Source organism: Gossypium hirsutum, chromosome A01 (genome assembly GCF_007990345.1).
Source record: "Gossypium hirsutum isolate 1008001.06 chromosome A01, Gossypium_hirsutum_v2.1, whole genome shotgun sequence".
NCBI classification, from domain to species: domain Eukaryota; kingdom Viridiplantae; phylum Streptophyta; class Magnoliopsida; order Malvales; family Malvaceae; genus Gossypium; species Gossypium hirsutum.
The window spans coordinates 2,681,899-2,696,313 of record NC_053424.1 but is presented as its reverse complement, the minus strand read 5'-3'; the positions used below and the strand labels follow the sequence as shown (position 1 = coordinate 2,696,313).

At 30.3% G+C, this 14,415-nt stretch overlaps 2 protein-coding genes and 1 long non-coding RNA gene across 3 annotated transcripts; 1 reads left to right on the top strand and 2 right to left on the bottom strand.

Annotated features, from left to right (window-relative positions):
* Window positions 1–332: 332 nt before the first annotated feature.
* On the bottom strand, window positions 333–1,123 carry LOC121232350 (uncharacterized). Its single transcript, XR_005930731.1, has 2 exons — window positions 989–1,123; window positions 333–641 (listed from the first exon to the last, which is right to left on the bottom strand). It is a non-coding gene; the product is annotated as an uncharacterized lncRNA (long non-coding RNA).
* Window positions 1,124–4,489: 3,366 nt separating this feature from the next.
* Window positions 4,490–5,454, bottom strand: LOC121232349 (defensin D2). The gene is made up of 2 exons (XM_041118134.1): window positions 5,301–5,454; window positions 4,490–4,802 (listed from the first exon to the last, which is right to left on the bottom strand). Exons 1-2 carry the CDS (start codon window positions 5,362–5,364, stop codon window positions 4,630–4,632), a joined length of 237 nt encoding a protein of 78 aa, XP_040974068.1. The 5' UTR covers window positions 5,365–5,454; the 3' UTR covers window positions 4,490–4,629.
* Window positions 5,455–12,974: 7,520 nt separating this feature from the next.
* On the top strand, window positions 12,975–14,102 carry LOC121202839 (GATA transcription factor 15). The gene is made up of 3 exons (XM_041118123.1): window positions 12,975–13,332; window positions 13,444–13,602; window positions 13,711–14,102. Exons 1-3 carry the CDS (start codon window positions 13,312–13,314, stop codon window positions 13,942–13,944), a joined length of 414 nt encoding a protein of 137 aa, XP_040974057.1. The 5' UTR covers window positions 12,975–13,311; the 3' UTR covers window positions 13,945–14,102.
* The last annotated feature ends 313 nt before the right edge of the window (window positions 14,103–14,415 follow it).

Genomic DNA, 14,415 nt, shown 5'->3' with positions numbered 1-14,415 from the left:
TTTTAAATTTTTTAGAGGTTCGAAATTAAATTATAATTTTTACGATAATAAAAATGTAATTTTACTATTTTAATAGCTTATTTTTTGTCTTTTTTAGGAGAGTTAAAGTGTAATTTTATATTTACTAATATAAAATTGTAAAATTTTAAAGGGAATTTTTTATTTAGGGGAGCATAGCTCCTGCTAGCCCCTTAGCTAAACTCATGAATATTAGTGTCTCAACCTCCCACTTTTTAGACAAGCCTTCGGACTAGCCTAGCCCATATGAACAGGTGCACTTACTAAGCATATAGTCCTAATTTATATATATTAAGAAAAACAATTCTAAAAGATACTCAAAGATTAAAAAGTTAATATTCAATAGTAATAAGTTTTCTCGTACAGAAATATGTTGTTGTCATGTACATGCATAACAAGAGGAAAGAGGACAATCTTTTAAGTATAATAAAATCCTAATAGATTGCTCATTTAGCAAGGATTAGTGCAAACACATTTGCGGAGGAAGCCTTTACAATTCCCCTTATGAAAACCTTCTCTCTTGCAAACAATATCACAACTATCATCAATTAAGCATAATCCTTTGTATACATTGCTCGTGGCCTTGCATATTGGACCACCTTCCACTGCCACAGGTCCCATTTCTATTTCATTTCACATAGTTATGTCACAAATTTATGCAAAATAAAATATATTAAAAACAAGTATATATATATACACGTAGATGTACCATATAAAAAGTTAGTCACATAAAAATATAAATATATATTTAAGCATATGGGATGACTAGCTTTATATTAAATGGGACGGTTAGCTTTAATTCATGTATATATTAATTAAAGAATCAGTTGCAAAACTATTGAAAGATAAATGGGGTAATAGACATCTAAACGTCACGAGTTAATATTTTGTTAATAAATGTCAAATTTGAATACATGTATAAGTGCTATATATATAATTTAAAGGAATTAAAAAATATTAAAGAGAAAACCTGTTACTAGAAAAACCAACATAAGATGGATCACTGCTGAAACTGAACGAGAAAACCGTTCCATTTTAAATATGATAAGCGAACGAATAAAAATGGAAGAGAAAGAGAGAAATTGAGAATTTCTGATACAATGGAAACCAAATATTAAGAGAGCCTTTTATATAAACTTAAGATTGCAAAAGTTATCGAGAAAAAAGGATAACCCCACATTTGTTGTTTTCTCAAGTGATCTTAGATCACATTCATTTACGTTATAACTATTTATAATTTTAATAAATATGCTTATTTCAATTTATTTGTTTTGAAACATTGTTGGCATAGTATCAATCAATAATTATTACATTAATAGAAATTAAGTTTGAGGTTTCTAATATTAATAAGTTTGGGATTACAAAAAAATAATAATGTATTAAATTACTATTTTTTTAAATAATTTTATTCTAAATTTTTATTATAGTATTTGACACCATGTCTAAAACTATTTATAGACTTTCTCCAACTCATAATTAAGAGGATAATACGTTTCAGCGCACTTAAACTCACATCCTCCTGCATTAAGCACAATGCCAATATTAATAACAATGATTTAATATATGATATTTATACTGTAATAACGTGTATTTTAAGGATATCTTAAAACTTTTCCATGTATTTTTTAATAATTTGTATTTATTTAATAATATAAGTGAAACAAAAATAAAGTATAAAATTACGTCTAGGGGCGTAGCCAGGGGGGCTGGCATGGGCCCGGCCCCCCCTAAAATGGAAAATTTTATTTTTAGGCCCTTGAGATTTTTTTAAAATTTTAAATTAGTAAAGGTAAAATTCCACTTTGGCTCCCCTAAAATTATAAAAATTTAATTTAATCATTTACAAATTATAAAAATATAAATTATAAAAAATTAAAATTTTATCCGCCCCTAAAAAAAATTTCTGACTTCGCCCCTGACTACGTCATCTATTTTTTAGATAATTATATTGTTCTTATTGTTTTTTTTAATAAAATGCAGACATGCTTTTATTATTATACAAAAATCCCTCACAATCCCCCTCGCATACCAGGCAAAAACGCTTCAACTAGCAACAGAAACTCGATGAAATGCTCTAGTTTGAAGCGATCCAAGCAAACCCTAATTAGAATCCTTTGCTCTAGCACTCTTTCTTAGCAGAGCCGGACAAGTTAGGTGGTTTTGTGTGTATTCCGTTTTTCGACCACCACGATCCCTTGAATCACTGCCGATTCTTCCACCTATCAAACATCTCCCTTTCGGAGAAAGCAATTATATTGTTCTTAAAAAAACTAACATGTTTTTTTTTTTGTCTTGCCTTTGGCTTTCTCTTATGCCTTCTGTGCATGTTTTTCACTTTGTCGAATATTTTCGTAAGTTATGCCTTTTTGTTGTTTTCGTGTTAGTTTTTTATGGAAACGGAGCTTTGAAAACTTACAGTTTGGGATAAGGAAGAAGTGAAGTAGGTTCTAAATCCAGATGAGGCTTTGGTAGAGGAAATCAACTATGATCTTTGTTTGGTTGGAAAGTTCATAGGTGATAGGGTGCTTAATTTTATGGCCATTAAGCGTATTCTTCTATATATCTTTGTGGAGATCGATTCAAGCACATGACTATCCGCCTAGATTTCCATCTAAAGTTTTAGTGAGGAATCTTTGTAATGTCATGAGGTACAGGGGCATGTTTTTTTTTTAATGGAAAATTTTTCATTTAAACTCTTTAAAATTTTTAAAATTTTAAATTAGTGAAAAAAAAAATTATACTTTAACTTTCCCTAAAAATTATCCTTTAAAAATTATAAACATATAAAATATTAAAATGGTAAAATTATATTTTTACTATGCTTAACCCTTGATGGATCCTCTTTAGATTATGACATTTCAGGTTCGATTAGATATCTGGAATCCGTTTATGCAAAAGAAGAGAATTAAATGTAAATGAGATGAGTTTTTTGAGGTTTCCTTCGGTTATGAACGGGTGCCAGTGGCGTGTTATCTATATGGTGCTGTCGGGCACAGTGAGTTGAATTACTGAAAATTTCGTGAGATGCCGGAGCATAAGGTGGTTCGAGAGTGGCCGGAAGAGATAAGGGCTGTGGATTGACGACTGGATAGTTTTCTGAATAATAAATGGAGACGGGATTGAATCAAGAGGTTGTCTACTGGAAGCAATGAGCAAAAATATTTTGGCTGAAGCGTGACGAAGAGAATTCTAAGCATTTCCATGCATAGGTGTCTTAACGAATAAGGGTTAATCGAGTTTCTATGTTATTTAATTCTCATGGCCAGCATTGTACTGAAAATAATGAGATGCATTCGATTGTTATTGAGTATTTTCAAAATATCTTTGAGGCTTCTTCTGTGTCTAATTTTTAGCTCCTTTCGGATTTGCCTTCTTGTGTGACAGAGGTTGATAATGAGCAAGTTGTAGCCCCGTTTCAGACTGAAGAATTTCGATAGGCTGTGTTTGATATGAATCTGAAGAAGGCGTCGGGGCTGGATGATAGGAACCGGATTTCATCCAGCATTGTTGTTGTTTTATTGGGGAGGACATGTTCAATCAATGCTGCACTTGGCTCAATGATGGTGTACCAATCATTGTTTTGATTCCTAAGAAAGATCATCCTCATAGTATGTTTGAGCTCCGGCCTATTGCACTTTGTAACGTTTTGTATAAGATTGCGGCTAAAGTTTTGGCAAACAGGCTCAAGACTATACTTCCACGTATTATTTATGATTGCGTTTGAAATTATCCATCACCCGCAAAGTAGATCTAAAAAAGGTGAAATTGCAGTAAAGATCGATATCAATAAAGCTTACGATAGCGTTGACTGGAACCTTTTGAGGTACACTCTGTTGAAGATGGGTTTTGGGGAGAAATGGGTGAATTGGGTTATTATGTGCGTGAGTTGGGTCCAATTGTACCGAGTCGTGAACTTCCTCAAGGAGACCCTTATCCATCCTTTGCATTGAGGGACTCAATTCTTTGCATAAGAGAGTCGAGACTAAAGGTGATTTTTTGCATTGAAGTAGAAGGATTGAAATGGTAAAAACGGTCGAGGGGCAAGATTATATGTAATGTTGACACTGCTGTGGTTGTTGCTGAAAACAAGACGAGTTGGGCAACTATGATTCAAGACACGAATGGTAAGTTTAATCGTAGACTCGTAGTTGCTGGGGTTTTTGGTCAAGTTGTTTGGAGAGTCATTTAGCTGAAGCATTACGTACGAGAGGCAATGTCTTGGCTCAAGGAGATGCGCATGGATGGTTGCATTTCGGAGTCGGATGGCCCACGGGTTATTAAAGCTTTGAATAACTCCACCATAGACAATTTTGAGTTTGACTTCATCATTAAGGATATTATTTGAACAAAATAATTTATTATTTAAATTTCATCAAATTTTGCATGGTTTAAAAATAAGCCTCAAACCTAAGCATAGAGTCCTAATATATATATATATTTAAGACAAATAATTCTAGAAGAAACTCAGAAATTATGAATTAATTTAGAAGTTAATATTCAATAATAATAAATTTCCTTGTACATAAATATGTTGTTAAAATTTTATTCTCTCAATTCTCACGCACATGCAAAATAAGAGGAAAGGGGGTAAAGTATAATGAAATTGCTCATCTAACAAGGCTTAGTACAGACGCATTTGCGAAGGAAACCTTTGCAATCTCCATTAGGAAAACCCTCGGTCTTGCAAACAATATCACAATTGTCATCACGTAAGCATAGCCCCTTGAATGCATTGCTTGGGGACTCGCATATCTTATCACCATCCGCTGCCACAGGTCCCATCTCTGTTTCATTTCACATAATATAAATAGGTGTGACATATAAAAAATTAATAACATACTTTTTAAAACAGAAATGAGGTGATTAATTTTATATTAAAAAAACTTATCTTAACAAAAATGAATGTCAAATATGAAGTATATATATATATTTAAGCATATGAGATGACTAAATGGAACAGTTAACTTTAATATATGTACATTTATTAAATAAAGAATCAATAGCGAAACTAGTGAAAGAGAAATGGGGCAACAAGCATCCATCATGGTAATATGAGTTAATGGGTTAACTTTATTCTGAATATCATTTTGTTAAGGTGAATGTGAAATATGAATATATATATATTTTTTCAAAATATGTAAATACATATATTTCACATGCTTATTAGATTCATGCCCATATGAATATGTTAAATACAAATATTTTATAAAAAATTTAAAACTTTAGCGAATCAAATAATAAATTAAATGAAAAGGAATCGAAAATAATATTAAAGAGAAAACCTGTTGCTAAAAGAACCAACATAAGAAGGACCACAGCTGAAACTGAACGAGAAAATCGCTCCATTTTAAATATTATAACAAAGCGAATGATTGAAAGCGAGAGAGAAATTGAGAGAATTTTTAGTACAATAAAAACAAAGTACCAAGAGATGTTTATATAAATTTGAGATTGCAGAAGTTATCGATAAAAAAAAGGATGAACCCCACATTTGTCGTTTTTACAAGTGATTTTAGATCACATTCATGTACGTTATAACTGTGTAGCCCACATATGATGGCAATTTTTTTGCTTATTGAAATTCTTAGAAAATTGATTTGTTTTATATTTATTTTTAGAATACAAAATTAATAGGTTTTTATTAGTTCATTACCAAATTAACAGTTGGATATTTTTATAGTTTAAATTAAGTTAAACTTAATAGTTTTGTTAATATATTTTTATTTCGAAACATTGTCATGCATAGTATTAATCAATACTATCTTCTTATTTATGAGTTGAGAGAGAAATTATCGATAATTTATAAGTATTGTGTTAAAAAGAACATATATGATCATGACTTGTAATGAGATTTTAAAAAAAAAAATTGTCATGTATTGGTTTTTGGTCTTCCTTCTAGCTTTTAGGTAGGTATTTTTAGGGCAAGTTTTCTCATGCCTTGTTTGCATGTTTAGTATTTCTTTTATCAAGTTCTTTCAAAGTTTTGCTTTTCTATTGTTTTCATGTCTGATAGTAGTTTTTGATGTAACAGTTCAAGCAGAGGCGGATTTAGGGCGGCTGGCAGGGGTTCCGACCCCTCCCCTAAAATATAAAATTACTATTTAGACTTTTAAACTTTAAAAAAAAAATTAAATTAGTAAAGGTAAAATTATAATTAACCCCCCTAAAATTATAAAAATTCAATTTAATCGTTTCAAAATTATAAAGATATAGACTATAAAAAGTTAAAATTTCATTCGGTCTCTAAAAATTTGTTCTGGCTTTGCCCCTAAATTCAAGATAAGGAAGAAGTAGAGTTGATTCTTGTAATACCCCATACCCGTACTGTAACACCCCCACGCCCGAAACCGTCACCGGAGTCAAGCTTGAGGAGTTACTAAACTTATCTTACCTTTTAAACAACTCTAAACCACTTATTTTAATTTTTGGAATAAACTATTTTTCTACGTCATGGTTGCTTAAAAATTAATTTCTCGAGTTTCAAAACTCAAAATTAAGATCCGTAAATTTTTCCTGAAACTAGACTCATATATCTATCTACTAATTTTTTTCTAGAATTTTTGACTTGGCCAATTAGTACAGTTTATTAGTTAAAGTTTCCCCTGTTTCAAAACTCAACTACACTGACCTCTTCTTACTACGAGCCATGTTTCTTCCTGTAAAAAATTTCATATGACTAAGCCTTTTGTTTCTCTCAAAACTAGATTCAACAAGGATTCTAACCATATAAATTACACCTTCTAATTAGTTTTTTACAATTTATGGTGAATTTCCAAAGTTGAAACAGGGGATCCAGAAATCGCTCTGACCATGTTTCACTAAAACTCAGATATCTCATAAAATATAACACCTTTACCTGTTTTGCTTATTCCATAAGAAAATATACATAATAAGATTTAATTTCATATATTATTCATCTTCAAACTATGTTTCTACAATTTTTAGTGATTTTTCAAAGTTACGTCATTTCTGTTACTTGAATCTGTTTTTAGGTTACTTTCACATTTTTCATAATTTTCATGTGATAATCATCAATCAATCATACATATTAATAAATATGTATATCATCGGCTATTTTATTAGCTAATCACTAGCAAGTATTTACACATCATTCATTGTTCATATTATACCAAAAGTAGCTAAGTTTCTATACATGCCATACCCAAAACAAAACGTCTAGTTATACCGAGTTATTTCTTTGATAGTGTGATCGGCTTTCGACGTTTCCTTCGATCCCCGAGTGACTAGATAAGTACTATAAGAAGAAGAAAATAAAGAGATTAAGCACTAGGCTTAGTAAGCTTACAAGCAAAGAAATCACAACATTCAACATAATGGATAATTATGCATAATATCATCTAACATCATAAATTTCTTTACTTCTCAATTTCTATCTTCTTCTTTATTCCCTTACCTTCTTTCTTACCTGACCTTTCCTTTTTCATAAGTATAATCTACTTTTCCTTTGCTGTTAATTCACTGTAATTTAACTCGTATCCTGACCCGTTGAACCACTCGGAATACTAAGGATACTAGGGTCGTTCCTGTCTATCAATATCCTGCCAATGCCATGTCTTTGACATGGACTTACATGAATTATTCCTGTCTCCAATGCCATATATAATATGGACTTACATGGCTCAATCCTGTCTCCAAAGCCATATTTCTAATATGGACTTACATGGCTCATTTCTGTTCTGTCCTGTCAACCCTAATATCCTAACATTCCTAGGGTTCAACCGGGGCTTTCTAACACTTTTCCTCTGTCACTCCACCTTAAATTCGACTTTACATATTTTCATAACATAAGTATATAAATGCTGGAAATTGACAATAATAATGTAAAATAAAAGAATATTGCATTTATTTACTGTAACTTACCTTGATACAAAATGTGACTAAACTTTACAATTTAGTCCTTTACTTTTTCTTTTCCCCGATCTACTCCCGAATTTCGTTCTTCTTGATCTATAATAGAAAATTTAACTTATTTAATATTCACATTTATTAAAACAGTCCTTGACCCAAACTTTTGCAAAATTATATTTTTACCCCTAAACTTTCACATATTTGCACTTTTGCCCCAAGGCTCGTAAATTAAACTTCATCCTATTTTCTTATGTTTTATGACATGCTAATCATTTTTCCCTTCTATGGCAATATCAAAATCACACTCTAACATATACTTATGACTATTGGTATTTTTTTCCAATTTAAGCCATTTTACTCGTTTTCACTTAAAACCGAGTAGCATAAGTTGTTTAACATAATTTAAAACCTCATATTCTATCATAAAACACCAAAATACACAAATTTCAGCCATGGGTATTTTTCCAAATATGAACCCTAGGCTGAATTATTGCTAGAATAAGCTTAATCAAGTTACCGGGACTCCAAAAACGTAAAGATCATTAAAAACGGGGCTTGGAATCACTTACTATGAAGCTTGAAAGTTGAAGAAACCCCAGCTATGGAGGAGAGCAAAAATCGGCAGAAACTAATTGAGAAGATGACCATTTTTGTGTTATTTTTCCCTATTTAATTCAGTTACTATCCAAATGACCAAATTACCCCTCCTTACTAAACTTTCAAAAATTCCTTCCATGTCCTAATTTTTGTCCATGAACTTAAAATTGGTCAAATTGTTATTTAAACCCTCCTAATTAATATTCCAAAGTAATTTCATACTAAAAACTTCTAGAATGCAAGTTTGGCAAATTATTCAATTTAGTCCCTAACCTCAACTTAAGCACTTTATGCATGGAATTTCATCACGAAATTTTCACACAATCATGCAATCATACCATGAACCTTAAAATAATAATAAAATAAATTTTTCTACCTCGGATTTGTGGTTTCGCAACCACTATTTCGTTTAGGCCCTATTTTAGGATGTTACACGTACCTGAGACCGGGATAGGATACGAGGCATTCCGAGATTTTCAGAATAATTTCAATTAATTTATATTATTTAGTATTCATTTTCATGTTTCATGTAACATTCTTTTCATATATTCAATTCAAAATATCATATAAAATACGATACAATACTTAAATTTTCATATTTACATGCTCATGTAGGATATACGAACCTACCTGACTAAATTGCAGAAATACCAAGATTTAGGGGCATATTGGTGATTTACCATATTCCCAAATTTCACCCAATCTTAAATTGATAATTTCACTCAATTTATTAATTTAGATAATAAAACAATTCATTCCTTTCAATTTAGTCATTTTTGACATTTTTACAAAATTACCCATAAAATTTTACTTTTATTCAATTTAGTCCTTGAGCCAAAAACATACAAATTAGCCATGCTAGCTGAATATTCATACATATTTTTCCTCCTCCTCTCCATTCCACATCCTTAGTATAAACAACACACTTGTAGGTAACATTATCCATAATTTTCACTATCTACTTATGTGAATATTCAAGCTATCCATCTGTGTCATAGTCACTAAATTATTTTTATCTTAAGATAAAGAACTCAAAATTAAGATACTATAATTTTCCCTGAACTAGACTCATATACCTTCTTACCATAAAAATTTCATAATTTTTAGTTGGGCCAATTAATACAGTTTATTCATTAAAGTCTCCCCTATTCCGCTGTCTGACAGTTCTGACCCTTCTTCACTAAAAATTAATTATCTTCTTGTACAGGATTCGAATGATGTCTTCGTTTGTTTCTCTTGAAAATAGACTCATTCAGGATTCTAAATATATAAATTTAAGCCCCTAATTATTTTTATCCAATTTTTGATGATTTTCCAAAGTCAGAACAGGGGAACTCGAAATCATTCTGACCTTGTCTCACAAAAGTTATTGTATCTCATGATTTACAATTTCATTGCTTACATAATTTCTTTTATAAGAAACTAGACTCAATAAGCTTTAATTTCATATTTTATTTATCCTCCAATTCGATTTATATAATTTTTGGTGATTTTTCAAAGTTAGACTACTGCTGCTATCTAAAACAGTTTTAGTGCAAAATATTGATTTCCATTTTGCCCCAAATTTCACAATTCATACAATTCAGTCCTTGCTTAATTAACCCCTCAATTAAGATAATTTTCTCAATTAATACTTTTTCTAGACATTATAAGTTATTTCATAACTATTGAAATTCATAATTTCCATATGAAACTCTAACTTCAAACTCTTTTACAATTAGGTCCCAAACATTCACTTTCTATTCAATTCTTTCAATAAAATCAGCATATAAATAATGTAAAGCCCTAATTCCATGCCAAATCATCATATACTTCCAGCACATATTTATAGAAACTTTCAATTTCTTTCATAGAATCAAAAACTAATGAATTCAACAAGTGGACCTAGTTGTAAAAGTCACAAAAACATAAAAATTTCAAGGAGAAAGGAAGAATTAAACTTACATGAAGCTAGAGTATGAAAACTAGCTTGAACCCTCCTCCATGGTTGTTTTTCAGCTGATGAATATGAAGAGAAATGAAGAGAATTCTAGATATTCCAATTTAGTCCCATTTTTATTTAGCCAATTTTGGCAATTTTCCAATTTTGCCCTTATTTCATCCATTTCTTGATTTTTCTCAGCTCTTGCCGCCCAAAATATCTCCTTTAGGACTATTTTCACTTTAGGTCCTTCCTCATTTGACAATTGAGCTATTTAATCCTTCTAGCAACTTTTACACCCTTTTCAATTTAGTCCTTTTTATTTAATTAACCACCCAAACGTCAAAATTTTCTGACTAAATTTTAATACTACCTCACCAACACTCCATAAATATTTCTAAAAATATTTATGGCTCGATTTAGGAAGTCGAGGTCTCGATACCTCATTCTCGATCCAATTTACCTAATTAATTCTTTTAAATCACCAAATTCACTAATTCAAAAATGCTTTTATATTCGCATTTGACTCATAAGTATTAATTTATTAAATTTTTAACTCACCCGTCGGATTTGGTAATCTCAAATCTCTATTCACGATACCACTGACTGTTACCATTCTAAATCCAAATGAGGCTTTTGATAAAGGAAATCAACTATATGATCTATGTTTTTGTTTTAAAAAAAATATAATCTGGTTGGAAAGTTCATGAGTGAGAGGGTCGTTAATTTTGCGGTCATGGGGCGCACTCTTCTATCTCTTTGAAGACCGATTTAAGGAGCGTGCAACAAACCCATTGAGCATTAGTAATAGTGGGCTCTATGTTATTCAATTTTTTTACCATGTTGATGTGAAGAAGATGCTATCGGGAGGTTCATGGTCTTTTAATAACTATCACTTGTTGGTTCATTAGTTGACCAAATGGAAGAATTGTAAGACATTGAATTTCAGTTTGCGGACTTCTAGGTTCAGGTGTACGACCTTCCATTTGGATATTCATCCGAGGCTTTAATGAGGAATTTTTATAATGTGACGAGATTCTTTTTGGATAATAATTTTTCGAGAAATTTCATGAATAATTATATTAAATAAATGAGAATCGTTTATGTGAAATAAGAGAATTAAATGTTAAGGAGATAAATCTTTTGAGGTTTCCTTTAATTATAAATTGGTGCCAACGATATATTATCAATGTGGTATTATTGGATATAATGAATTAAATTGTCAAAATATTATTAGAGATGTCGAAAATGAGGTGGTCCGAGAATGGCTGGTAGAAATAAGGGTTGAGAAGCACAACTTAATAGAATTTAAAATATCAATGGGGATGTTATTCGATCAATCAAACAATATGAGATGTGATTTGTTTATCGAAGAAATTTAGAGGCTTGGGGTTCCAAAACCTTAATAGTTTCAATATTGCTATGCTTGGAAAATAGTTTTGGAGGCTTATTTTCAATCCCAATTCGCTTTTGGAAATAGTATGCGAAGCAAGATATTATCCAAATAATAGTTTATTTGTGGCTACAAAAGGGTGCACTCTTTCTTCCATCCGGAGGAGCAATATGGCACCACCGTACTTACTAGGATTATAGTGCTAAAATGATAACAAGTCAACGATGGTGTTAGAGATGGAGTTGTACATGGAACCCACAAGTAAAAGTTTTTGGTTGGATTTTTAAGTTAAAGCCGGTTTAAAAAATGGACTTAAATTTTTGTCAAGTCTGATTCGGATAAATATATCAAAATTCAAACTTAGTTGAGCTCGATCCCACTGTATTAAAAATTTTTATATAAAAAAATTTAAAAATATAATATATTAAATACACTTCAAACATTAAAATATATGTTTTCCAATAAATTGAACAAAATTTAAAAAATATGCTTAAATAATATTAAGATAAGTGCAACTTAACAAGCAAATACTTCTAAAATAGTAGCAAAATTAATAATAAAACAAGAGTTATACAATATCCAAAAAATAATAACAAATAGTAATAATATAATAGCGAAATGATAACAAAACAGTAAAAAAACGTGACAAAACAATAAAAAAACATTAGTTTTTTATTTATTTACAAATTTGGGCTCAAAAAGCTTACTGAGGCTCGGTCTATTAAGAAAACGAGTTTTATTTTTTGTCTAAGTCTATTTTTTGAGCTTATACTTTTGTCAAAATCCTTTCGTCAAAATCCTTTCACTTTTGAACGAGCTTTCAAGCCGGATTGGATGGTCTGACCCATAAACAAATCTAATTAGAGATATGTGAAAATTTAAATTAAGTTGAAATTTTATTTATATAATTATGTCAAATCAAAATCTTCAAAATCACGTATCAAAGTTAAAATTTAATTAGAGTTTCACAAATTTTAAGAAAAATTAAATTTATTGTGAATTCCATCAAATAAAAATGAATCAATGATGTAATTGGTTCAATGTTTTTTATTATTCAATGATAAATATATTTGAGGCAATGTAATAAATCATAGCAAATAAAAAAAATTAGGTCCAAACCTGAAAGCAAATCCAAAGAATTTCCGGGAAAATAAATGGCAGACAAAATTTAAATTTTGGAGGCAAAAACCAAACAGGAAAAAAAACCCTAATTCAATGGCGCCCTTTTTCCAGTTCATTTTTAGGGATTTTGGCGGGTGACAACTTGGGATAAAAACCGTACCCATCAAAATTTCTAGATCAGCCCTCTTTCCTTCATTTCTTTCCATAGAAAATTTTTACTTTCATTTCTTTCCATAGAAAATTTTTACTTTCATTTCTTCTTCAGCTCCATTGCTTCGATCTTCATTCCTTTTTCTACTGATTTGTTTTTTTTTTCTTGTAATCATTTTCCATCTGCGTTTTCGATTGCATACATTGGGTTGGTTTCAGATCTTCGAAACTCCAAGTAAAAATGTTGGATCCTAGTGAAAAAGTAAGCCATCATTATCTCTTAAAAATGTTCTTCATTTGTTCATATGAGCTTTAACTTTCCCATTTTTTTCTCAGCTGATTTTCTTTATTGTTTTATCATATTTTCTTGCAGGGATCAAATTCTAAAGCTCCAAACAGGAAATCCCCAGAAACCATTTCACCAAAAATAACTCAAAATCAAATCATTTGCAATGAACAAATCAAGAAAACTTGTGCTAATTGTGGTACTTCTAAAACCCCCCTTTGGAGAGGTGGACCGGCTGGTCCCAAGGTATTTCTATTTCTTTTTTCAATTTCAACAAGTTTTTTTTTATCTTTAATCTTTAATTCCTGTCTGGGTTTTTATGCGATTTTGGTTTTTTTTTTCCTTTTTTTGCAGTCTTTGTGCAATGCTTGTGGGATCAAAAGCAGGAAAAAAAGAAGGGCAGTTTTAGACAAGAAATCAAAGAACCCTAAAAATTTTGGGGATAATTTAAAGCAAAGATTGATATCTTTGGGAAGAAAAGTTTTGATGCAAAAATCAACAGTTGAGAGTCAAATGAGAAAATTAGGAGAAGAAGAACAAGCTGCTCTTCTATTAATGGCTCTTTCTTATGGTTCTGTTTATGCTTAGGGTTTTTTTTAGCTAAAATAATAGGATCTTTAAAGGGTATTTAACCATTATTAAGTGTAATTTTTGGTTATATTTCCTTAATTCTTTTAATGGAAAAGTATTTTTAACTAATTGTGTTGTTGGAAGAATTTAAGGGCAAGTGTAAGAAAATTCAGAAATTTCATTCTATTTTTTCCTAATTTAATTTTAGCAGTAGTTTATATTTTTGGGATTATATTTTCTTCTTTTTTGGGATTAAATTTATTTTGTTTGGTAAAAACATTTCTTTGGTTTTTTTAATTTAATATTAAGTAAATTGATTACTCTTAAAAAAATTGACTATTTAATTTCTATAAATTTTAAAATTAAACAATTAAGGAAAATTAATCTTGCAGTAGATGTTTATTGTTAATTGTTTTTAATTTTAATTGGTATTATAATAAATTTAGTTTTCATATTTATATATTTTTTTGTAAAAGTTGAAAAAATTAG